Source organism: Pseudophryne corroboree, chromosome 5, assembly GCF_028390025.1.
Source record: "Pseudophryne corroboree isolate aPseCor3 chromosome 5, aPseCor3.hap2, whole genome shotgun sequence".
NCBI lineage: Eukaryota > Metazoa > Chordata > Amphibia > Anura > Myobatrachidae > Pseudophryne > Pseudophryne corroboree.
Window position 1 is genome coordinate 400,702,449 of NC_086448.1, and position 26,879 is coordinate 400,729,327.

Consider the following 26,879-nt stretch of genomic DNA (forward strand, 5'->3'; position numbering starts at 1 on the left):
ACTAAAATAAAGACACGGACACGGTAGCTGGAGTTAAAGGTCAGACAATGTTTATTGATCGCTGACCAACTCTTTAAACTATAATTGTGATCGAATTGGAATTAATTTAGATTATATATTTCAATTTAGCTTGGAGGATGGCAAACAGAAAGTCGCTACCCGACACCAGCACCAGTCACCTAGATGAAAAACCACCAAACCAAGGAGGGGAGTACTCAAACCCCGCCTCCTTCCCGCATAACCCGCATTGTGCTGGCCTCACCCCTCTTTTCTCTGGCAAACGTTCGGTTCCCGAACGTAGGGGAACGTCTAAATGTCCAACCGCAAGAGAAGGACACACCTGCCGTCCTTCTAAAGAGGGAGCCCCACAATGACCACTTATGCCTGTGTGACAGCTGGTTGGTAGCGACTTCCCGCCACAAAGGTTTACAACCGCCACCGCCATCTGCAACCAGCAACAAAAAACCAACTAGAACAAACTAAATAGCCCTACCAAAAAGGATCAAAAATATCCTCCAGGAAAATCTGCACTCCTTCTGGAGAAAGATGAACCCCATCCTCCTTGTAGAACTGCCTATTACGCAGCACAAGTAAAGGATGCCTGACAGCTACTCCACCTATGGCCCTGACAAAAAGAGATACTGCCGAATTCACCTTCTTGCGGGCCTTCTCCAGCGCCGAGAAATGCACCGCACCACGCCAATGAAAACGCGGCACTATCTCCGACCAAACAATGCGCACTCCTGGCCAGTGACAACGAATTGCCACCAAATCCGCCTTAACGGACAAAACCAAATCTATGCCCTTAACTCGACCTAGATCATTGCCACCTAAATGAAGGACAATACAACTCGGGCGACCCCAGCGGCGCTCCTGGGAAAAAAGGAGCCGCAACAAGTCACCCCACAACATGCCCCTGACACCTAACCATCGAAATTCTCTAGACCCAAAAACATCCGCTGCCATAAGTGCCCCGGGATGCCTTGCCGCCCAAAAAATATAGGAATGGCCAACCAGCCATACATGCTCCCCAAAATTGACGATAGCTGAAAAAGAAAATATCCTAACATCAGAATTGTGAACATAATCATACATAATACATAACGGAACAAAAAACCCAAGTGAAGGAGAAAAATCAAAAAACCTCCCGTGGACCTTGATAGAACAGCCAATTGAAATTAGGCCCCCTCGGAGGAAAAATTTTAAAAATTCACTTCACACCCTCGATTCCTGAACGGTAAGCGTTCAAAAACCGACGAGTAAACACGTTTTTGGGTTAGCGCAACAGGCGCACCTACAACTTATCCAAACGGACATAAGACCTATAGGAGGCAGACTTCCAGCGGCCCAGCTCCCGAATAGCCGCGGGGGATGAACCCGCAGCCGCTGCATGGGTAGCCGCCCCAATCCGAAAGGAATGGGTACCGAAGTCCGCCCCCTGCAAGCCCAATGCCGCCAAACATTTTTTAAACACAGCAGCAAATTGAAACTTTGTCAGCGGGTCGACCTGCGCGTGTACCAGCAACTGGTCGCCCCCCGGAGGCCTCAACCGTATATACTCTTGCGTCAACCGCAGCGGGCAAACTCCCGTTTCCTCCTGTGCCTCCAAGGACACCCAGCGACCCCGACCTGTTTGATCTGTCTTGGACCGCACGATCCTACAGAGCAACAGGCCATCCTGCAAGCGCACATTTTCGTAAAGCAAACCCGACTCCCGAGATGCCTTGCTGCATGCCACCAACTCGCTCACTCGGAAAGCCCCAAAAAAGGCCAGGGCATACGCACAACTAAACAACACCACCTCGAATTCCGAGGTCGCAATTTGAGGCAGCACACGCAGTAACTCTGTTAGAAGCTGCAACGTCACGGGTCTACGGGAGTCCGTGGGCGCCGGACGCAACCTAGCCCAACCCTTCAGCGCTCTGGAAAGGACAAAAGACCCCATGGGGTCCGTCATCCCGTGGAGCCGCGAGTGAAAAGAAATGCCCGCAAGGGCAGATGCCATGGCCGCCTTTGACCTACCATTTTGGTAATGTTCCCAAACAAAGGTCATCAAGGCGTCAGCCGGGGACTCACCTGCTACCCTGTACCTACCCTGAAAGACCGACCAATCCCGCCAGGCTGCATCATACGCTCTGAGAGTGGAGGGAGCCAGAGCACACCTGGCTAGCGCAGCTAACCCGATTCGACAATCTGCCAGACAGAAGGCGGGCACTGTAAACCCTCTGCCGCCGCTCCCCGAACCAACGCCCGGAACTTGTCAAATTGGAACCGAGACAATGCATCCGCAATTCTATTGTCGATTCCGGGAACGTGACGGGCCCTGAAATTAATATTGCGCCGCAAGCAAACTAAAACTAGATGCCGCAGCAGCCTCAGAGCCTGCAGAGAGGAGGAACGCTGATTATTAATCGCATGTACCACCCCCAAGTTGTTGCAACGAAACGAGATGTCCCTATCCGCGAACTGGCAGGCCCATAATTCAAGGGCCACTATGATCGGAAGCAATTCCAGCAACAGGAGGTTCTTAGTAAACCCCCGTGTTACCCAAGAGGCCGGCCAAGCAGCAGCGCACCACGCCCCAGCAAAAAACGCCCCAAAACTAAGACTGCCCGAGGCATCCGTGAACAATTGTAGCTGCTTGCTGGAACAACAAGGCGCAGGCCACAAAACCTCCCTGTTGAAGGAAACCAGGAAAGATACCCAAATCCGCAAATCATCCCTGATCTCGCGTCAAAGGTACACGGTGTGATGCTGCCGGACCGTCCCCGCCGTGGCCCGTTCAAGTTTGCGACAGAAAATCCTACCCATGGGGATAATCCGGCACTCAAAGTTGAAAGAACCCAGCAAAGATTGCACCTGCTTAAGCCGAACCCTGCGCTTGTCTAAACAGTCAGCAATTAAACCCAAAAGTTTACGCACTTTATCCTCGGGTAGGCGACAGCAACCCCCCACCGTGTCTATTTCAATACCTAGATAGCTCAGACAAGTGCAAGGGCCCTCACACTTGTCCTGCGCGACAGGCAACTGTCAAACAATGATCTAGCCACCGACAGAATATCCCCACAGATCGAACTGCCCCCGGGACCCACAAAGAGAAAGTCGTCCAGGTAGTGAGCCACCCCGCGTTGGCCGGAGGCGGACTGGACACACCAGTGCAAAAATGTGCTAAAACTCTCAAAGTAGGCGCAGGAGACAGAACAACCCATGGGGAGACACCGATCCACGTAAAACTCACCCCCTAGTTTGAAACCCAGAAACCGCAGGGAATCCGGGTGCAGTGGAAGTAGACGGAAGGCCGACTCCACGTCCAATTTTGCCAACAGGCCCCCCGGACCACAATCTCGCACCAAGCGCAGAGCGTCATCAAAAGACTGATAACGTACCCTGCACTCTGCCTGCGGAATAGCGTCGTTAACCGAAAAGCCCGGAGGGTGCGACAAGTGTTGTATCAGGCGGAACTTGCCCGTGGCCTTCTTGGGCACCACCCCCACTGGGGAAATGCACAAGGAGGGCAGAGGGGGAAAGGCGTAGGGACCCGACATGCGTCCCAGGCTGATCTCCCCGTCCACCTTCCGCCGGACCTCCTGCGGGAATTCCCGAGCCGATCTCAAATTCTGGCGCGCCACTACGCGCACCGAATCCGAAATGGGCAAACGAAAACCGTGCCGAAAACCCTCCAAGAGGAATGACGCAGCCGACTTGTCGGGTTATAAGCTCAGCCAGCGCCGCAACTCAGGAACTCGAATCGGGGAGAAGGCCTTACTTGCCAACTCCACCAGCCTCGGCAGGAGCGGAGGGCTTACCGCTCGCCGTCGAGGAGCAATCCTTGGCCGAGTGATTGGCCCCGCACAACTTACATGAGTGGCGAAAACGACAATTTGCCCCCTTGACACATTTGCCCTCGTTGTATGCAAAACACTTACCTTTCCCTATCAAGCGGGAAACCGAAGCCCCGGGCTTCTTGACCGTGACGTCCGGGGTGGGCTTAACCTGCTGCGTGACTTCCAACCACACCTCGACATCCTTAAAACCCGCGGGCAAGGTGGAGTTGCCATCTTGATTGCGACGGAATTTCTCATCGTAATCCCGCCAAGCGGAACCCTTGGATTTTAAGTACATGTCATGCACTAAAAACAAATACTTAACTAAGTTGGAATACTCTGCGGGTCGCGATTCCGTGTAGCAAGCGGTAAAAACCAAAAACCCTCGCAACCACTGGTGAAAATTGCGGAACGCATTTTCCCCAATGCCACCCGGTTTTTGGCTGCGTCAAAACCCTGTCGCATTTCATCCGTAAGGGTAAAGATGTCCACATATTTCCCCTTCCGGATTTTTTCTCGCATTCGCTTACGAATCCCCCGCGTAACTGCCATGTTGGCGCAACGCACCATCTCCGCATGACGGGGGGGGGTCAAGTGGAACAGCCGCCGCTGGCGTTGCCACTTTCTGCGCTTCCTTCGCCATGCGCCGCGCAATAAGTCTAGCTAATTTACGCGGGCGCCGCGGAGAACCTGACGAAACACTGCTAGATGATGAGGAACTACTGGTTGAAATGTGTAAAGGAAGGGCTTGCTCACCGGTGTTAGAAGGACCCGTTGGTGGCGGAACTTCCCCCGTCGATGTCGCGGCCGCCGGCGACCTTCGCCCCCTACGTGACGTAACCCCGGAGCCAGCCTGCACCTGTGAGGGAGAAACAGAGGGGACAACAGGCGCGGGAGAAACCAACGCATCATTAGCAATGGGGTGAACACGCGGGAGGGGAGGCCCAGTCCAGTCGCTCCGCGGTGGAGGGCCGGCGGGAAGCTGCAGGGGAGGACCCCCAACTGAGGGGTACGCAACGGAGTGGGGGAAAGCAGTCCCGACCCCCGTAGCGACCCCCATGGAGTAAGAAGGCCGCCATGAATTATGCGGCGTATAACCGCTCAATCCCGAAAGACCGGACGAAACCGGGAGGAAACGTGGGGGTGCCGGGGGGGGGGGTGGCAAAATATGCACCCACTGAATCGTTCCGGCCAGGGACGGCCCGGGATGCGAGCCCGCAAAGGCCGGGGGGGGCACCGTAACCCGGGGGCCGCCGACCGACCATGTGGTCTGGACGCCGGCGCCCGAGTCGGCAAAGTACGGGGAAAATTGTGGAGCGGACGTCACCGTTAGACCCACGGAGGGCGCACTGGCAGCTGCAGGGAATGCCGGCGCCAGAGGCCACGGAAGGCCACCGGGGAAAAACTGGCCCCCAGCGAAGCCTTGCTGTGCTTCAAACGAGGGAGCGGGGCCGGGTACATGGTAAGCCGCGGCAACAGACGACTGCGTCGCCACTAGCTGCAATGCCCTCGGCGGGCCGGGGGGTAGCGCCTGAAGCCCGACGAACAGGGACGCTGCCACGGGTGGCCGCACAACGGGCGACCGGGGGCCCAGCCAAAAGGCCCCCGATGCAGAATTCCCATCCGGGAACCCCTGCCATGACACTACAGAAAGGGCGGGCGTTGCGGCAGTCCCAGCCACGCCCCCCACCCCGGGAACACGAGGTATCGACCCCATCCCCCCATTCCCAATTCTATACACGGGCGCCACCGGCCCCTCCGCAGGGAGGGGTACATGCCCAATGTGAACCACGCTTGGGACAGAGGGCACCTCACCCTGGAGTCCCCCATTCATAACCCCCCCTGGTGGTCCAGCCCCCTCTCCGCCCTCTGCAGCCCCGTCGCGGCCACCCGGCACCACGTGGGCGCCCGAGCCGCCGCTGAGAGCCGCTTGCGGGGAAGGCGGGGGAGACCCGGCGCTGACTAGCGCGCCGGGTGAGGGAGCCGACGCTGGAGCCTGGGTTGCCGGGGACGCCGGCGACCACGGCCCGGCCGGGCCGCGCGTCCCGGCGCCACGTGCAGAGCGGCCGTTGGCCGCCTGCCTCCGGCTGGCAGGGTACCGGGCCGTCGCGGCCCGACCCCGCCGCCGTCGTAGGCAGTCTCCGAGGCGCAGCACTAGGGGAGCGAGAGAGGGGGGTGCCCACAGCCTCCGCGAGGCGGCGGGGGGGGGGGGGGGGGGCGAACGCCGTGGACGCGGCATGACAGGAGGGGGGGGAAATTGCAGAATCTACAACAGCAAACAACAGTGCACAATACACGACCACAAAGAAGGGGGAAGAGGGTGTATAAAGAAACAAAGCAATATTCAATAGCAAAAACAACACAAGTATTGATATACTTATCCTTCCTGGGCCATACAATGAATGGCAAGAGGAAGTCTGAGGCAAATGCTCTCCCCTATATACTATCCTAAGACCAACCTATTCAGCTTGATGGACAACCTTCTAATCCAATAGGGAAAACCACAGGAAAAACTGATCTGCCTAGCAACTGCTTAGACATTAAACAACCAATCACAAAAAGTTGAGCTCTTATATTGCCTCAGGCTTATGCAGCCTTCAGCTTATTTAAAAAAAAAAAAAAGAAAAGTATCATGTTCTCTACATTTGTGCATTTATTGTGTAAGAAAAAAAAAATCACCAGATCTTAAAAATAAAGTGCAAGACTTATAAATATATATGGATAATGGCCCTCATTCCGAGTTGTTCGCTCGCAAGCTGCTTTTAGCAGCTTTGCACACGCTAAGCCGCCGCCTACTGGGAGTGAATCTTAGCATAGTAAAATTGCGAACGAAAGATTAGCAGAATTGCGAATAGACACTTCTTAGCAGTTTCTGGTGGTCATTCCGAATTGTTCGCTCGTTATCTTTTTCTCGCAACAGAGCGATTAGTCGCTTACTCGGCATCTGCGATCAGTTCAGTGCTTGTCGTTCCTGGTTTGACGTCACAAACACACCCAGCGTTCGCCCAGACACTCCTCCGTTTCTTCAGCCACTCCGCGTTTTTCCCAGAAACGGTAGCGTTTTTTCGCACACACCCATAAAACGGCCTGTTTCCGCCCAGAAACACCCACTTCTTGTCAATCACATTACGATCACCAGAACGAAGAAAAACCTCGTAATGCCGTGAGTAAAATACCTAACTGCATAGCAAATTTACTTGGCGCAGTCGCACTGCGGACATTGCGCATGCGCATTAGCAACTAATCGCTCTGTTGCGAGAAAAAAATAACGAGCGAACAACTCGGAATGACCACCATTGTTCGGCAGTAACTTGCTGGTGTCACATAAAAAAATGTTTTGTCAGATGGGGTCCCAGAGCAAAATAGTTTGAGAACCCCTGACATATAGTAACTGCATTCACAGACCACAAAAATATAGTCTATCTTGAATCTGCTAAAAGATTGAACTCTCGGCAAGCCAGGTGGGTGTTGTTATTTGCTAGGTTCTATTTCATAATTACCTATAGGCCCGGCTCCAAAAACACTTTATCCCGGAGTTTTCTGTATAGCCATGAAGTCTCTTAGTATCCGAAGCCGATTCTAACCCCAGGATGCATTCTTCCTGGTCTCACTATGAATCTTTGCCTTACAAGTCCAGTCAGCACAGGTGCAGGCTCTATCTAAGTCTCCATCAGGACTCTTGTTCGCTTCAGAGAAACTCAGAGCAGCCATGTTATCAGAGTTACACTTCAACAAGACCTCAGGACATCCAGGATTTAATAAGACTTTACGCCTTCTCTCTCACTCAGTAGGGTGGCCAACTATCAAGCCAGATGTTCAGGAGTTTGTTAGGGCATGTCATGTCTGTGCCATAAACAAGTCTCCTCGTGTTTTTCATTCTGGACAATTACTTCCTCTGTCTGTACCCTCCAAGCCATGGACCCATTTGTCAATGTATTTTATTGTGGACCTGTCAAGATTTTCCCAATGCTCGGTCATCTGGGTAGTAGTTGACTGTTTCAGTAAAATGTCTCATTTCATTCCCCTGTCTAAACTGGCTAATGCTAGGGATCTTGCTTCATTGTTCATTCATCACATATTCCGTATTCATGGTCTACCACAAGACATGGGCTCTCATTCTGAGTTGTTCGCTCGCTAGCTGCTTTTAGCAGCATTGCAAACGCTAGGCCGCCGCCCTCTGGGAGTGTATCTTAGCTTAGCAGAATAGCGAATGAAAGATTAGCAGAACTGCTACTAAATAATTCCCTGCAGTGTCTGAGTCGCTCCAGACCTACTCCTAGACTGCGATCACCTCAGTCTGTTTAGTTCCTGGTTTGACGTCACAAACACGCCCTGCGTTCGGCCAGCCACTCCCCCGTTTCCCCAGCAACTCCTGCATTTTTACCTGGCACGCCTGCATTTTTTAGCACACTCCCTGAAAACGGCCAGTTTCCGCCCAGAAACACCCACTTCCTGTCAATCACAGTCCGATCACTCGAGCGATGAAAAAACGTCACTCGAGGTTGTGTAAATCTACTAAGTTTTGTGTTAAATAACTTAGCGCATGCGCGCTGCGTACCATGTGCATGCACATTTTCCACCTAATCGCTGTGTTGCGAAAAACGGCAACGAGCAAACAACTCGGAATGACCACCATTGTCTCAGGTAGAGGCTCTCAATTTGTAGCCCATTTCTGGAGGTCTTTTTGTGTGGTACTGGGGATAAATATCAGTCTCTCGTCAGGGTATCATCCACAGTCCAATGGCCAGACAGAACAGGTTAATCAATCGTTGGAGCAATATCTACGATGTTATATCTCTAAATACCAGGATGATTGGGTTGATAACCTACCATTTGCAGAATTTGCGTCTAATAATTCTGAACATTCTTCAACTTTCATGTCTCCTTTCTTTTGTGTTTCCGGTATTCATCCTAAATGTAATACTTTCGCTCCATCACAAGTCTAGTTCTTCTTTTTCTCCCGTGTCTCACCTCAGGAGGATTTGGAGGGAAGTGCATCAAGCCTTGCAGGATGCGGCAGCCCGGTCTAAGAGATTTGCTGACTGATTTCAGAAACCTTGTTCTTTCAAAGTAGGAGACATGGTGTGGTTATCTGTCCGAAACATCAAGCTCCACCAGACTTTTCAGAAACTAGGTCTTTGTTTCATTGGACCATTTCAAATCATCCTGAAAAATCATCCAGAAAATCAATCCTGTTTCTTTTCATCTGCAATTACCCAGATCTTTGAGAATCAATAATACCTTCCATTGTTCTCTATTTAAACCGGCATTTGTTTCTAATACATTTAAAGTAAGAGGTTTCAGGAGACCTTCTCCAGTCATGATTGACATCAAGAGTTTGTTGTTGAAAGAATCTTAGACTCCAAGTTTGTGCGGGGTCAAGTACATTACTTGGTTCATTAGAAAGGATACAGTCCTGAGGAGAGAGCATGGGTGCCTGGGAAGTTCCTCCATGCTCCTGAATTAAAAAATGTTTCTTCAAGAGATTTCCCCAAAAACCAGGTTCTAGGGGTTTCTTAACCCCTCATCAAGGTGGATGGTACTGTTAGCACTGGGAGGTGCTTGTCCCAGCAGTTGCTTAGGAGCTGGGATGCTGCAGCTCCCGCTGAATCACGCCTGGCGCCTATCAATGCCTGGATGCCGGGCGCAGAGCCATCTGGTCCCCGCCTGGCGCCTAGCAACAGGCAGATGCCGGGCACTGAGAACTGCTGGATCCCTAGCAATGGGGATGCTGGAGGCAGACGGCGTTCCTCGTTGCTTAGGGTGTAGGGTACGTGCGGCAGGGCAGCTGCATAGAGTTTTAGTAATTGGACTACTGGGTTCTGATTGGTGCAAGCACCATTTATATTGCCTTCCTGGCCTCTCACAAATCGCTGGTGATAGTTACTGCTTTTGTGAAAACCTGTCAGCTCGTGTGAGAACCTGTCAGCCTGTGAAACACCCATGATTCAGAGTCCTTGCCTGATTGATTCCTGATCTGATCCAGCTTGCCGCGAACTCAGGTTTTGATGTGGAGTTTCCACACAGGCACTGTCTTGCCAACATTTATTTATTGTAATATCCTGTGCATTGTTGCATTTACAAATCATTTGTATTCATGGTCTTGTTGTTCATAACACCCTGTGCATTGTTGCATGTACATAGTTATTGTGTTTATATCATATTCCAACCTGTGCACTTTTGCACTCACATGTACTAGGTTATCTCTCTCTGCATATAAGTGCAGCGGCATCTAAATAGGGTTCAGTATACATCACCAAGAACCATCAGATAGACTATAGCACACTGTAGTCCACGTAACAATCTGATAGATAATGGATGCCACTGTGACATGGATATTCAATACAATACTGCACAGATGCAAATGTAATGTGGCCATTAAGTACAAAACTTAAATACAGTACAGTAATGCACATATCATTTTTCAACTTTTTTTATTTGCAACAAATTTACTACTACAGAGACTGCGACATATAGTATTGTCACTTTTAACACTTCAGGAGCACATTATACATACAGGGCATAATGTTTTATATCTGTGTAAGTGTCTGATGGGTTCCACCAGCAGATGCATATTGGAATTACATTGAGAGCCATGCAATTTCGACAGGCATTCCTATGTGGTGACTGGAGGGGAGGGTGTGCTTTCATCGGCAGATGTGTCACTGCCAAGTATTACAGGGTTGCTCTCATGTTTAATGATGTCAGATGGTGTTTTCTGCCCCTGGGCTGCCAGTCAAGACTGCAATTACCAGAGAGGGCAATTATCCAATGGGCAGTCACTTCCCTGCTATAAATGCAGCATATCTAGGGACCGCCTTGTCAGCCACATGGGCTGCTTGTCAACTTGAGTGCATAAGTGGGCCTGTGAGCCTGCACATGCACACAAGCCGGCTGCAGTTTCAGACTTTTGCAGAGAGCAGAGCATTATTTCCCTACCCCCCTTTCCCGGGAGTTACAGATAGGAGCAACCACTGGTATTCATCATCGTAAAAGGGGGTAGCACATATCCATTTTGCAACTGTATTATTTTATATAAGTCGTATGTGACTTGTCATGAATCCCACATACAGTAATTACTGAAGTTAGCATTGATGATATCAACTACTACTGTCCTAAATAAATGATCACCAGATGATAATACCCTGTACTAAAGAAAGTGTAAATAAATGCTAGACTATCACCATCCTGGCTTCAATAACGTCAACTGCGGTCTTAGCTTTTTGGCTGATGTATTATGTTGTCTGCTTGTCAAAATTATATACCTTTTATGTGTTTTAATCAAACTAATAGAAAAAAGCATTAACATCTTTCTTTAAGTGCAGATCCTATGTGACCACCACCCCCAAAAACTCCTAACACTGTGACTACTACAGTATGTATAGAATCCTATGTTTTACTGTTTGGGAAATGTGGATTAATGATGAAGCAAAAATAAAACACACTTTTTTTAGTTCTCTTTCTTGCAATTTCAATTCACAAACAAAAATTAACCAAAAAATTGGTAGCTACAGTATCTGGAAAGATTTTTTTTTTGCCATGTCAGGAGTAATAACATAACTCAGTGTATTTTCACAAAGTTCTAGAAGTCTTCTGAAAACGACACAAGGTACTTGTATACTGTATTTGTAAGAAAACAATATCATGTGAAAACAAGTGCATCATCTGAAAGACCTGTACTCACAGGCTTGGCCTGCCATCTCCAAACCTGCATCTTAAGCATGTCTTCTAAGCATGGAGTTAAAATTGGATTTTAAAAACCATCTCTCATCTCTTCACAGGTACAGCAATTCCATCTTTCAAACCTGATGCTTTCATTTCTGCCTTTCCACACATCAAGAATAGTCTGTTTGCAAATGTGAGCTTTCAAAATACCCCACTATTATCTTGCTGAACAAATTGTTAAAACACTCCCTCCTCCTATATCAGCTGATCCAGTATTGTTCTACTATTTAATACTAATACAAGTTTTGGCGGATTTCAAGTCAGATCTTTCCCAAGACCTAACCGCAGCTATGCGTGAAGTAAAAGTCAAGATGGCCTCTATTGGAGATTGAATGGATCATTTACAGCGTAAAAAGGAATTGGTGGCTTCGCACAATGACCTTATTTCTGCTCACGACCATCAACAAGATGACATGGAGGCATTAAAAAAACGAAATGGCGGAAATGGAAGATCGCTCTCGAAGAAATAACATCAAAATCTGCAGAATTCCTGACTCTGTTGCCAACACGGAACTGTTGGACTACGCATTGTCTCTGTTTCGTAAGCTTTTGCCCAACACAGATGATAGAGATTTACTCATTGATCAGATACACTGTCTTCCTAAATCCCAGTCCTTGTCTACTTCCCTCCCCAGGGATATGCTCCTTCGGTTCACTTTTTTACCACTAAAGAGCATATACTTCAGGTGGCCCAGGATGTGGATGAGTCTGATGTCTTGGGAGTTCTCTAACTCTTTCCGGATTTCTTCGCTTTCACCATCTCAAAGCGAAGATTATTGGCTCCCATTACTGTTGCCCTCGAGCCCAGGAGATTCGCTACCATTGAGGATTCCCGGTGAAGCTGATAGTTACTTACAACAATTCCTTGTTTGTTATCTCTGACCTGGAGGCCGGGGTTAAGCTGCTTGCTGATTGGGACATTGCAGTAAAGCTACCTACTGCTCCTGAGAGGCGTCCACCACCTCGAGCGGAATGGTCTACTACTTGATCACTCCTTGTAATTATGGTTATTGTTTACTTTTTTGCTTCTAGTTAGAATGTACTCACTTTTAACAGGTTGTGCCTTTGGCAATACCTAATGATTCTCACCTAGTTACGTGGGTTGCTATGTTGGTTCTCTATGTTTCTGTTTGATACATATTTTCATTGTTCTTCTTGTTCTCTCAGTTACAATTTGTGTTATATTTCAATGTCGCTTTTTAAGTTAAATTCATGCCCCTAACTTAAACTACAGTAGTTAGCAATATAATATTGTACTGCATGTATGCTCTTTACGATTATTTTAGATCGGCCCGGGTGGGTCTCCGATGCCATCACTCCACTGAATAATCTACTGTATCCTTTTTCCCCTACAGTAGCAATGCAGACCCGATATACTGGGTCATTTTTTTTTCCCCTTGTGCACATTTTTGCGCCACCGCCCTTTCCTCCTTTTTTTACAAGGGCCCTCCCTCTTTTCCCTGTTCTTTCTTGCCCGGGATGTTATCTGCACTATGTTGACTGCTTTACCATGGTGAGAGTTGTTTCCTTAAATGTTAAGAGTCTAAACTCCCCTAATAAGCCTAGATTGGCACTATCCACTTTTTATAAGCAAAAAGCTGATATAGTTGACCTACAAGAAACCCACTTTTCTTTTCTTGGCCCTCCTGTACTTAAAGACCAGAGATACCCAATAGGGTACTTAGCTAATAGCCCTTTCAAGAGAAATGGTGTAGCTATTCTCTTTCGGAACACTGTCTCCTTTTTTTTACACTCCCAACTAGCTGATAAATCAGGTCGATATTTAATCCTTATGGGCATTTTAAAAGATAAACTTGTTACCATAGCCTCTCTTTATGCCCATAACTCAAATCAAGTTACTTTTCTGAGGAAACTCTGTTTAACAATACAGAAGATCCGTGTTGGCTCATTAATCTTATTGGGAGATTTTAACTTAGTGGCTAACCTTAAATTGGATAGATCATCCCCACCTAGCCCTACCACCTTTAGATCACAACTTGGTTCCTCTTTATCATTTCGTAATCTCCTAAAGGAGTTTGACCTGTATGATGTCTGACATATCCAAAATCCATCTGGCAGGGACTACACTTTTTTTCCCCGGTCCATAAATCTTACTCCTGTATTGACCTTGTCTTACAACATTCTGGCCCTATAGATATTTTGCCCATCTCTTGGTCTGAACATGCTCCATTATTTTGGAGATGGCACATCACACTTCTATGCCCCCTAGACCGTGGCACCTTTCTCCTCACCTTTTATTTGACCCATTAGCAAAAAAGACTATACTTGATTGTATCTCTCTTTACCAGGCTACGAACTCCCCCTCTGATACCTCTATTTTAAATTATTGGTGCACTTTTAAAGCGGTAGTATTTGGCTCCGCTATTCAAGCTGGAGCTACATTTAAAAAACAAGCCATGCAACTTCAAACTAAATTAGAGGCTACACTCAAGACACTTGAAGATAGAAATAAGCTCCATCCTACTAGGGCCCTACGCAAAGAACTGTCCAAGATCTGTAGCCAATTGCAAAAGCTTTTAGTTGTTAAGACTCAGGTTGCCCTTAATAGGCTATGACAAAAATTCTATTTGGTGGGCAATAGACCTGGAAAGATGTTAGCATGTAAATTATGCACCCTACAAGCTCGCAACAGGATTAAATGTATTATCTCTCCAACGGGTTCCAAGTTAGCGAACCTTTTGGATAACGCTAACCAGTTTGCAAAATATTATGCACAATTATATAATCTACAATCTGACCCTTTTACTCCCCAAACTACCCCTGAGATTGTTCAATCTTTCCTATCCTCCATCGACTTGCCTGCTTTATCTGCTGCCCAGTTAGATTCTTTAAACGTTCCCTGGTCCTCACCTGAAGTGGAAGTTGCGATTAAATCCCTTCCTAAAGATAAAGCCCCCAGCCCTGACGGCTTCATTAACGACTTTTACATTCCCTTTCGTGATTCTCTTTCTCCTACAATAGCAGCCCTGTTTAATGAAGTGACTCATGTAGGTTCATTACCTACGGAAATGCTAGACGCCTAGTTAGTTGCAATTTACAAATCAGGGAAAGATCCAGCTTACTGTCAGAATTATCGCCCGATTGCTTTATTGAACGGGGATGTTAAGCTTTATGCTAAGTTGATAGGTTGATAGTGACTCGCCTTAACACATATTTACCTTCTTTGATACACCCAGACCAAGTTGGGTTCGTGCCCAGCAGGCAGGCATTCGACAACACCCGCGGAGTCTTTAACTTGATTGACTTTCTCTCAGATGGAGATGGATAACTCCTGCTTTCCCTAGTCGCTGAGAAAGCGTTCGAAAGGCTGAGCTGGCTATACATGCGACTGTCCTGCCTAAATTAGTTTTTTGTGATCAAATCCAAGCATCCATTTTGGCACTGTATATCTCTCCTACTGTGCGGGTGTTCAGTAATGGCTTCCTGTTGGACATGTTCCCCATATCCAAAGGTATGCATCAAGGATGCACCCTCTCCCCTTTAATTTTTGATTTTAGTAATAGAACCTTTAGCAGCTAAACTTAGATCGGATGGGGACTTCCCTGGGTTAACTTGTAGTCAGAGCTCTCATAAACTCTGTCTCTTTGATGATGTTCTCATCTTTGTTTTACATCCTCTCTCTTCCCTCCCTCATCTTCACGCCCTAATAGCCAATTTCAGTAATGATTCTTATTATAAATTGAACACGACTAAAATGGACGCACTCCCTATTAACATACCTGACCCTATAATAGCCGATCTATGTTCTCAATTCCCGTATAACTGGAGATCTGACTCCCTTTTCTATATAGGACTACACATCCCTCCCTCTACTTCTTCTGTTTTTGACGTAAGTATTGACTCTCTTCAGTCCCTGACGTCATCTTGGCTTTCTTATGAAATTTCCTGGTTGGGAAGATTGGCAGCTTTCAAAATATCCCTACTACCCAAACTTATGTATTTATTTCGAACTATACCTTTTGCCTTTCCAAACATTATTTAGATAGAGGCAGGCTTATACTTATTAAATATCTATGGAAATCTCAGCTGCCTAAGTTGGCTTCCTATAGAATTATTCTACCTCGACATTGTGGGGGTCTTGCACTCCCAGACTTGTCCACTTACCATGAGGCAAGTCTTCTAGCCCATCTTAAATATTTGGTGATGACCCCACCCATGTCCACTTGGGTTCCTATTGAAAAAGCGGGGTGTTCAGGCTACCCTTTGGAAGATCTCCTATTAACTCCTAAAAACCTCCGTACGCCAAATCTGGCATTTCTCCTTTCCACGGCCTCATCTGTACGAGTTTGGGATAGATCAATTTCTAAACTTCCAGGATTTACCCCTCCGTATGCAGCCCTCTCCTTGGTAGCCATTACTAAGCTGATACCCAATCTGAGCCTTTCCCCTTGGTATTCTTGTCACATCCGCACCTTAGTAGATCTATTAGACGGGAGTATCCTGCTTAAATTCCCCCAATTACAAGACCGTTTCTCTCTCCCACATACAGAGATATTCCGTTATCTTCAAATACGACACTGGTTTAATAGCTTGCCCAAAGCCTGAAACCCCCCTTGCCCTGTTGACCAGTTAGTTTTGTCCCGCATATCACTAGCTGCGTCCACTAAAGAGATCTCCTTTTGGTACAATATACTTATACAACTAGTCCCGTCCCAAAAATCCAATGCTCAGATGCGCTGGGAGAGAGATCTAGATGTCTCTTTGGGATCCGGTCTGAAGATCGACAGTGTCTAGGTCGACAATGTTTAGGTCGACCACTATAGGTCGACAGTCACTAGGTCGACATGGATGGAAGGTCGACAGGGTTTCTAGGTCGACATGTGCTAGGTCGACAGGTCTAAAGGTCGACATGAGTTTTAAAAAAAAAAATTTGGGGGGATTTTTTCATACTTAACGATCTACGTGGACTACGATTGGAACGGTAAAGTGTGCCGAGCGAAGGCACCATGCCCGAAGCATGGCGAGCGAAGCGAGCCATGCGAGGGGACGCGGTGCACTAATTTGGGGTCCCGGTCACTCTACGAAGAAAACGACACCCAAAAAAAATAAAATCCTCATGTCGACCTTTAGACCTGTCGACCTAGCACATGTCGACCTAGAAACCCTGTCGACCTTCCATCCATGTCGACCGAGTGACTGTCGACCTAAACATTGTCGACCTAGACACTGTCGATTTGATGAACCACACCCGTCTCTTTATCTGACGCACAATGGGAAAATGTATATAATTTGTCTTTTTGTATGTCCCAATGTTTGAACCACACGGAAATGCACATAAAACTGCTAAATAGACTATACCTGACCCCAGATAGATTGCATACATTTTGGCCCTCCTGTTCTAAATATTGCTGGGAAGATAGGTCATTTGTTCCATGTTTTTTGGTCATGTCCCTTACTTCATGATTTCTGGGATGGTGTTTTTGAGTTAATTAATAAAGTTCTAAATCAGTCCCTTAGTCCGGTTCCCACATTAGCACTATTACATGTCTATCCCGATGTAGTTCCAACTAATCAGAGATATTTACTAGGCCATATGTGTATTTCTGCAAGAGCCAGTATAACTCAAGCATGGAAACAGTCCATACCTCCTCCAGTATTTAAAGTTTTTCATAAGATTAATTCTCATTTTACTATGGAAACTGATCATATGCCATATTCATCTTCGGCCTCCTCATCCATTACGAAATGGATGCCTTGGCATAAGTATGTCACAGATGGTGAAGGGGCAGCTCTGCTATCACAGCCCTCTAGGTCTTCTCCCATACAGTTTAGCTTGAATGAAAATGTCTCCTTTTGAATTCACTTTAATTGTCCTTTTTGTTTGTGGTACAATTGTCTTCTTTTCAGGGTTTGTAATATCGAGAGGACTCTTACTATTAGTATTGCTGTCTACGTTCTTCACCAAAATTCTTGTATTCACTTATCCTGTATATTTTTGGTAATGTTACTGTGTATATCCCCCCTTCCCTATACTTTGTTCCTTCCCCTTATCCCGCTTCTTTCTTTTTGTACCCCCTTATTTGCATACACTCTCAATAACAATTATTGACTAAAAAAAAAAGAAGGTAGTGGAAAACGCACCAACTATAGACAGGGGCACCGAGGGCACAGGGGGGAGCTAATAATTATCTGGGAAATCTGATGGAGGGGCCCAGTCTGGGCCCAGGTCCATGCCCCCTTACCTAGCAGCAGCAGTTTCTGCTCTTCTCCTTAGCCCAGCGCACATTGCTTTGTACTAGGCTGCAGTGTGGCCAGGGAGGCTCTTAAAATACATTTTATTTTATTTTTTGGTAAGGGTGCATGGCCAAGCCTCCTGTGATTAGAGCACACACCCTGAAAAGTAACTGGGACCAGCCAAGCTTTCTACTGCCCTAAGGCCCTCATTCCGAGTTGATCGCTCGCTAGCTGCTTTTAGCAGCAGTGCACACGCTAAGCCGCCGCCCTCTGGGAGTGTATCTTAGCTTAGCAGTAGGGCGACCGAAAGGATCGCAGAACGGCGGCAAAATATTTTTATGCAGTTTCAGAGTAGCTGCAGACCTTCTCCTTCCTTGCGATCACTTCAGTCTGTTTATTTTCTGTTTTGACATCACAAACACGCCCTGCGTTCGGCCAGCCACTCCCCCATTTCCCCAGGCACGCCTGCGTTTTTACCTGATACGCCTGCGTTTTTACCTGACACGCCTGCGTTTTTTAGCACACTCCTGGAAAATGGTCAGTTACCACCCAGAAACACCCACTTCCTGTCAATCACTCACCGATCAACAGAGCGACGGAAAAGGGTCACTCGACCTTGTGTGAAACTGCACAGTTTTTTGTGAAAGTACGTCGCGCGTGCGCACTGTGGCCTGTACGCATGAGCAGAAATGCCTATTTTTAGCCTGACTCTCCGATTTTTAGCTTAACTCTTTCTGCATCTTTGTATAATGCCCACATGAACCCTTCAGTTCATAAACGTGTGTGTAAATCTGGCTCTGAAACTAGCCAATGCCTCCCCAGCCATGTATCTCACTACACGTCACTGCATTCCTTGGGGTAAATGTAATAGGGTACGAGAAGCCGGATTTGTGGGAGTTTGTCTGAGAATGTCCATTTTTTAAGACGGCAATCATTTACAAAGCAAAACCTCCCTATTACATTTACCCCCTCATCTGGTATCTGGGATTAGTACTTACATATCAGTCACTTGTACCATCATTTGTCATCTAATCTCATTTCTCTAGTGAAACTGCACTTGAATTATTACTGTTTTCCGTTTCAGTCTCGGGACAATCTAAATACTGCACATGTGAAACCAAAGCGTTCTATGTAATTGCTACTAGTGAAGTCAATGCCAAGATTGGTTATTATAATTTATTAAGTGCAAAATTTTCATAGCACCAAGAAAATATTAGTAATTGTAAATCCACTCCATAATTACCATCTGACTACCTAAGATCTGAAGTAGTATATCAAAAAGCATATTATATACTATAATGACCTTGTTCTTACCTCATAGGCAAACACAAGGTGGGTTTCTGGTTGCCCGGAAAACCCCCTCCGCTTGGCCAGATGTTAAATTTAGTACCACAATAGAAATAGTATATAATAATATTACGAGAGCTTCTGCCTCAACATGCAGTGTAAGCCATAGCAACAGTATATAATAATATTACGAGAGCTTCTGCCACAACATGCAGTGTAAGGGACAGAGCGGAGCTGCTGCACCTGCCCGGTGGTAGTAGCTTATTTTATCAAGTTTGCTGTATGTGTGGATCTGAGCCCTCAATCAGTGCACTAGACCAGAGAGCAGGTACGAGGAAGGAGAAACAGGTGCCTTGCTATGAGGTGGGAGAATGTGTGCTTAGAAAGCGCAGTTCTGTCTCCTACTGGTTCTGTTAAATTTGTGTTATTTATTATGGGATGTTTAACCTTTTCCCGACCACTTGTTATTTATATTTCTCTTACGTCCTAGAGGATGCTTTGGCCATTTTAGTACTATGGGGTGTAGACGGTTCCGCAGGAGCCTTCGGTACTTTAAGACTTTTCAACAGTGTGAACTGGCTCCTCCCTCTATGCCCCTCCTCCAGACCTCAGTTTAGAAAATGTGCCCGGGAGACTGGATGCACACTAGTGGAGCTCTACAGAGTTCTACTGGAAAAGACTTTGTTAGGTTTTTTATTTTACAGGGAAACTGCTGGCAACAGCTTCCCTGCTATGTGGGACTTAGAAGGGGGAAGTAGGAACCAACTTCTCAATAGTTCAATGGCTCTGCTTCCGCTGACAGGACACCATTAGCTCCTGAAGGGTACTGAACACAGCCCTTGCCTGGCTGCAGCTCACTCCCACAGCAATGCCGCCACCCCCTAACAGAGCCAAAAGACAGAAGGCTGGTGAGTATTTACCGGAGGCCTGCGGAGAGGGGTCCTCCGGTCATCGTGGCGGAATAAAGGTACCAGCGCAGTGGCGGGACGCTGCGCAGCATGTCTCTCAGCACAAGGTTGCAGAGCGCACGGGGGGGCACGCTCTGTGGGACATGATAAAAATCCTTACTCTCACTGGCATAGCAGTGCATACATGGTAGCCGCTGATGTACATACCCCTGCCAGTATAAATAATTCACTCACTGAGGTAGAATCGCGCCATTACAGGGGGGCGTGGCTTCTCCTCAGACTTGCCAAAACACTCACTGGGCACCATTTTCTCCTGCAGAAACGCCAGAGTGCTGATCCTGATTGCTGGTTCTCCTCATACATCGCTGATACAAGTACCAGGGAGTTATAGAGGGGGAGGGGAGTGCATATAACATTAGGTCTGCGGACTTAATATTGGAACAAGTGCTGTTGTTGTGTATATTTTATACAATTACATGTAGGTCACGGGGTGTGCACTGGCAAATACCTCTGTGTCCCTCTGACAGACATTAGTGTGAGTCTGTCCCCAATAGCTCCCCTGTGTGAGAGTGGTGTGTGTGTGTACAAGTGTGTACCATGGGGGTGATTCTGAGTTGATCGCTCGCTAGCTGTTTTTAGCAGCAGTGCAAACGCTAAGCCGCCACCCTCTGGGAGTGTATCTTAGCTTAGCAGAAGTGCGACCGAAAGGATCGCAGAATGGCGCCAAAATATTTTCAAGCAGTTTCAGAGTAGCTGCAGACCTACTCCTTCCTTGCGATCACTTCAGTCTGTTTAGTTCCTGTTTTGACGTCACAAACACGCCCTGCGTTCAGCCAGCCACTCCCCCGTTTCCCTAGGCACGCTTGCGTTTTTACCTGACACGCCTGCGTTTTTTAGCACACTCCCGGAAAGCGGTCAGTTACCACCCAGAAACACCCACTTCCTGTCAATCATTCACCGATCAACAGAGCGACGGAAAAGAGTCGCTCGACCTTGTGTGAAACTGCATAGTTTTGTGTGAAAGTACATCGCGCGTGCGCACTGCGGCCTGTACGCATGCGCAGAAATGCCTATTTTTAGCCTGATCGCTGCGCTGTGAACAACGGCAGCTAGCGATCAACTCGGAATGACCCCCCCATGTCAGGAGAAAGCTCTTCCCCAGAGGAACCCATTTTAGATGCACAAGAGAGTAATGAGCCTGTGTGGGTGAGAAAGTTGCAGAGTAATATGTCTAAGCTTGCAAAGAAATTCTCTGAGTCTGAACAACAGACAAAGTAGTGGAGACAGTCTGTGAAGGATGCACTGTTTACTGATCCCTCCACGTCATCCACTCGGGACCCTTCCAGTTCCCAGAAAAGGTCTCTGGCGCAGATTATGCAAAGGGACACTGACACAGATTCCGACACTAAGGTCGACACTGGTGATTTGAGAGGGGTAGACCCCAAACTAGCCAAGAGCATTCATTGTATGATAGTCTCTATAAAAGAGGAGTTAGAGTTTACCGACACAACACCTGCACCTGAGGAAAAAGATTATTTTAAATTAAATAAAAAACAGGTGGTGACTTTTCCTCCGTCTAAGGACTTGAATGCATTCTTTGAAGAATCCTGGTCTAACCCAGAAAAGAAGTTTACTATTCCTAGAAGGTTACGTGTAGCGTACCCTTTCTCTGAGGAAGACAGGCGCAAGTGGGAGTCACCCCCGATGGTAGACACCTCAGTCTTTAGGCTGTCGAACAAAATAATTTTGCCTGCCCCAGGGTCAGCGTCATTAAAAGAACCTGCTGACCATAAGTTAGAGACAACTTTAAAGTCCATCTGTATAGCTATTACTCAGGCCCACAATTGCTTCTGCGTGGGTGGGTAATGCAGTGGAAAAATGGGCAGACAACTTGATTGTTAATATAGACACTGTCGATAAAGATGATATGCTTCTAATTCTAGGTCATATCAAAGATTCTGCAGGTTACTTAGTTGAGGGTATGAAGGATATTGGTTTACTGGGTTCAAGATCCTCCGCTATGGCGATTTCAGCCCGCAGGGCACTCTGGATCTGCCAACGGAATGCTGATGTAGAATCCAAGAGAAATATTGAGGCACTCCCCTACAATGGTGAGGCCCTCTTTGGAGACAATCTGGATGCCATGATACCACTACTATATCTGGCAAATCAGCATTTCTGCCGTCGGCAGCTGCACCGGCTAGGAAAGGGTATCATTCTCATACTATGCAGTCCTTTTGGCCCAACAAGCACAAGAAAGAAAAGAGTACCTCTTTCTTCGCAGGAAGAGGGCGGGAACGAGGTAGGCGACCTGCAACACCTTCAGGCTCGCAGGAGCAGAAGTCAGCCACTGCTTCTGCTAAAACCACAGCATGACGCTGGGGCTCCCCTGTGGGAGTACGATCGGGTGGGGGCACGTCTACAGTTCTTCAGTCAGGTCTGGTTCCACTCAGATCTGGATCCTTGGATACTAAAAATAGTGTCTCAGGGTTACAAGTTAGAGTTTCAAGATCTCCCCCATGCCGATTTTTCAGATAAGCCTTACCAGTTTCTGTTCAAGACAGAAGAAAGGTGCTGGGCGCGATACAAAAATTATGTCAGGACAAGGTAATTTCCTTAGTTCCTGCACCACAACAGGAGAAAGGTTTTTATTCAAGCCTGTTTGTGGTTCCGAAGCCGGATAGCTCGGTCAGACCTGTTTTAAATCTAAAATCGCTGAACCTTTAATTAAAAAGATTCAAATTCAAAATGGAGTCCTTGAGAGCGGTGATCTCCAGCTTGGAAGAAAAAGAATTTCTGGTGTAGGTGGACATCAAGGATGCTTATTTGCATATTCCCATTTACCCTCCGCATCAAGTATACCTGACGTTTGCGGTTCAGGACTGCCACTACCAGTTCAAAAACGTTGCCTTTCGGACTCTCCACGGCTCCAAGAATTTTCACCAAGGTGATGGCGGAGATGATGGTTCTCCTTCGTACCTGGAAGATCTCCTGATAAAAGCGAGATCCAGGGAGAAGTTAGTGCAGGACATCGCACTATCCCTGACGGTGCTGCAACAGCACTGTTGGATCATAAACCTTCCAGAATCACAATTGGAACCGACAATGAGGTTGTCATTTCTGGGAATGATACTGGACACCGAGGTACAGAAAGTATTTCTACCAGTGGAAAAGGCTCTGGAGCTCCAGAGCATGGTCAAACACCTTTTGAAACCAGCACGAGTGTCGATTCATCAGTGCATTAACCTGCTGGGGAAAATGGTAGCGGCTTACGAGGCTCTACAATATGGCCGATTCCATGCCAGGGTGTTTCAGTGGGACCTACTGGACAAGTGGTCCGGATCGCATCTGCACATGCATCAAAGGATAATCCTGTCAACGAAAGCCAGAATTTCGCTCCTGTGGTGGCTACAAAGTTCTCACCTCCTGGAGGGACGCAGGTTCGGGATTCATGCCTGGATCCTGGTGACCACAGATGCAAGTCTCCGAGGTTGGGGAGCAGTCACGCAAGGGGAAAGCTTCCAAGGAAGATGGTCATGTCAAGAAACGCTTCTTCACATAAACACTCTGGAGTTGAGAGCCGTTTACAACAAAAGCTCTGTCAGCAATCTTCATTCCAGAAGTGGACAACTGGGAAGCAGGCTTCCTCAGCAGACACGATCTCCATCCAGGAGAATGGGGCCTCCACCAAGACGTTTTTGAGGAGGTAGCAAGTTGTTGGGGCGTTCCTCAAGTAGACATGATGGCATTGCATCTCAACAAAAAGCTTCAGACATATTGTTCCAGGTCGAGAGACCCACAAGCAATAGCAGTGGATGCACTGGTGACACCGTGGGTGTTCCAGTCAGTGTATGTGTTCCCTCCACTTCGACTAATACCAAAAATTCTCAAGATCATACGAAAAACAAAGGTTTAGGCAATTATCATCGCCCCAGACTGGCCAAGGAGGGCTTGGTATCCAGATCTTCAGGAGTTACTGATAGAAGATCCTCGGCCTCTACCTCTTAGGGAGGACCTGCTTCAGCAGGGGCCGTTGGTTTATCAAGACTTACCGTGGATACATTTGATGGCATGGCTGTTGAGCGCTAGATCCTAGCCAGGAAGGGTATTCCCGATGAAGTCATTCCCACACTCATTCAGGTCAGGAAGGGAGTAACGTCCAAACGTTACCATCGTATTTGGAGAAAGTATGTGTCTTGGTGTGAATCCAAGAAGTCTCCTGAGGTGGAGTTTCAATTAGGGTGTCTTCTCCTATTTCTACAAGCTGGTGTGGAGGCAAGCTTACAATTAGGGTCTATCAAGGTCCAAATTTTGGCCTTGTCCATTTTCTTTCAGAAACAGTTGACTTCTCTTCCTGAGGTTCAGACGTTAGTGAAGGGAGTTCTGCGCATCCAACCTCATTTTGTGCCTCCTGCGGCACCATGAGATCTTAATGTGGTGTTGCAGTACCTTAAATCGGACGGGTTTGAGCCTCTGCAAGAGGTGGAGTTGAAGTTTCTCACTTGGAAAGTGGTCATGTTGTTTGCTTTGGCATCTGGACGACAAGTGTCTGAGTTAGGAGCTCTGTCTCACAAGAGTCCTTACTTGATTTTTCATGAAGATAGGGCTGAGCTTAGAACACGTCAAAAATTTCTTCCAAAGGTTGTGTCTTCTTTCCATATCAACCAACCTGTGGTGGTGCCAGTGGCTTCTAATACCTCAGCCGTTTCAAAGTCCTTGGATGTCGTCAGAGCTTTGAGGACGTATCTTACAAGAACGGCTCAGATACGGAAAACAGAAGCGTTGTTTGTCCTCTATGACCCCAACAAGATTGGGTGTCCTGCTTCTAAGCAGACTATTGCACGCTGGATCAGGGGTACGATTCATCACGCTCATTCCACGGCAAGATTGCCGATACCGACTTCGATAAAGGCCCACGCTACAAGTAAAAAGGGGGTTCTTCCTGGGCGGCTGCCCGGGGTGTCTCGGCTTTGCAGATTTGACGAGCTGCTACTTGGTCAGGTGCATACACGTTTGCTAAGTTTTACAAGTTTGACACCTTGGCTGCTGACGACCTTGAATTTGGTCAGTCAGTTCTACAGGAACATTAGCATTTTCCCGCCCGTACTGGGAGCTTTGGTACATCCCCATGGTACTAAAATGGACCCCGGCATCCTCTAGGATGTAAGAGAAAATAGGATTTTTATTACCTACCGGTAAATCCTTTTCTCGTAGTCCATAGAGAATGCTGGGCTCCGGCCCAGTGCTTATTTTTCCTGCATTATGTTTTTGTCTTTTGACACAAGTTCTCGTGTGTTATGAGGTTATACAGCAGTTGATGTTACGTTATTCATGCTCGTTGGCATGGTTTATGTTGAATGCCATGTTGTGCGACATGGTTTGTATGGTGTGAGCTGGTGTGAATCTCGCCACTAGCTTAATCTTAATTCCTCTACGGACTACGAGAAAAGGATTTACCGGTAGGTAATTAAAATCCTATTTTCTTAAGTATGTTTTATACAGCCTATACTACAGACCATCTGTACTATTTATTTATTATTTATTTATTACCAGTTATTTATATAGCGCACACATATTCCGTAGTGCTGGACAGAGAACATTTTGCCCATTCACATCAGTCCCTGCCCCAGTGGACCTTACAATCTATACTCCCTACCACAGGTACACAAAGACATATTCACGCTAGGGTTAATTTTGTCGGGAGCCAATTAACCTATCAGTATTTTTGGGGATTGTGGGAGGAAACCGGAGCACCCGGAGGAAACCCACGCAAGTACAGGGAGTATATACAAACTCTGCACAGTTAGGGCCATGGTGGGAATCGAACCCATGACCTCAGTGCTGTGAGGCAGTAATGCAAACCATTACACCATCCATACTGCCCTAGGTACTTCTGCCACTTTCAGACTTCCGCACTTGCTCCAGTGTTCCGCGGAGTAAGAGATTATGGATTATATTTAAAACCCCCCTCTAGAAATCCTGTGTTTGCCCCTGTACCTCCCAACTTCTGCTTTCCTTAGTCCGGATCCTCACGTGCCATAGAGGCGTGTGCCCTGAAAAGAGGGTTGTGGTCATGGGTGGCAGTGGGCATTTCCTCTGGTGGGGGGCATGGCCCTGTGGCACGAGCTTGATTTTATCATTGTGGGGGCATGCCCATCACTCGCTGAACAGCTGAGCAGCCTTCAGTTCACCTCCCTACACTGTATAGATGCTGTATGCATGGCATCTATTCAAGGATCACCCGCTGCTTTGCATAGTAGTAGAGGTGATCCACTAACCTCCCACCAGCCCATGGGACACTGTTGCCCGCGGGTGGGACAACAGGACAGTGTCCAAATAGCAGGACGGTGCCGCTGGAATCAGGACAGTTGGGAAGTATGCCTTGTTGGATATTAGAGGACTTTTTTTTTTTAAATAAATGTTTATGTATAAAACTCAGAATCTAACATAAGAAATCCAGACATTGGAAACATCAAGAAAAATCTGGACATATCCAATGTTCATGGACACATATTTAAATACTAGAACTGTCTCTGGGAATTAATGATATTTGCCAGCTATAGTATGTATAGACTGGTAAAGTCTAACTTTCACATTTTAGTGTATAGGACATAAAGTAATTTCCCCATATTCAATAAGAACATGTTAAAGTGTCCATAAGTGTTGATTGACATCTGCACTTACCAGTGAGCTTTTGTAAAGCATCAAATCCATGTTTCAGTGCAATTATATCCAAGAATGACACAGTCCCATCTTCAAATCTAAAAGAAGATTAAATACAGGTAAATTCATCATATATCTTAAAAAAACAAACAAACACAGAGCCTTAAATTACTTTTTAAGGGACCTATTTAATAAGCCTTGGCGATAGATAAAGTGGAGAGAGATAAAGTACCAGCCAATCAGCTCTTAACTGCCATGTAACAGGCCCTGTTTGAAA

At 47.0% G+C, this 26,879-nt stretch overlaps 1 protein-coding gene across 2 annotated transcripts in view; it reads right to left on the minus strand.

Annotated features, from left to right (window-relative positions):
* The window catches only part of MOCOS (molybdenum cofactor sulfurase), a 1,370,999-nt gene that overhangs the window by 654,601 nt on the left and 689,519 nt on the right, over positions 1 to 26,879 (minus strand). For both annotated transcript variants that reach the window (XM_063922731.1, XM_063922730.1), the window contains exon 5: positions 26,624 to 26,700. In XM_063922731.1, coding sequence (XP_063778801.1) covers positions 26,624 to 26,700 — 77 coding nt within the window. The remainder of the gene's footprint in view (positions 1 to 26,623; positions 26,701 to 26,879) is intronic.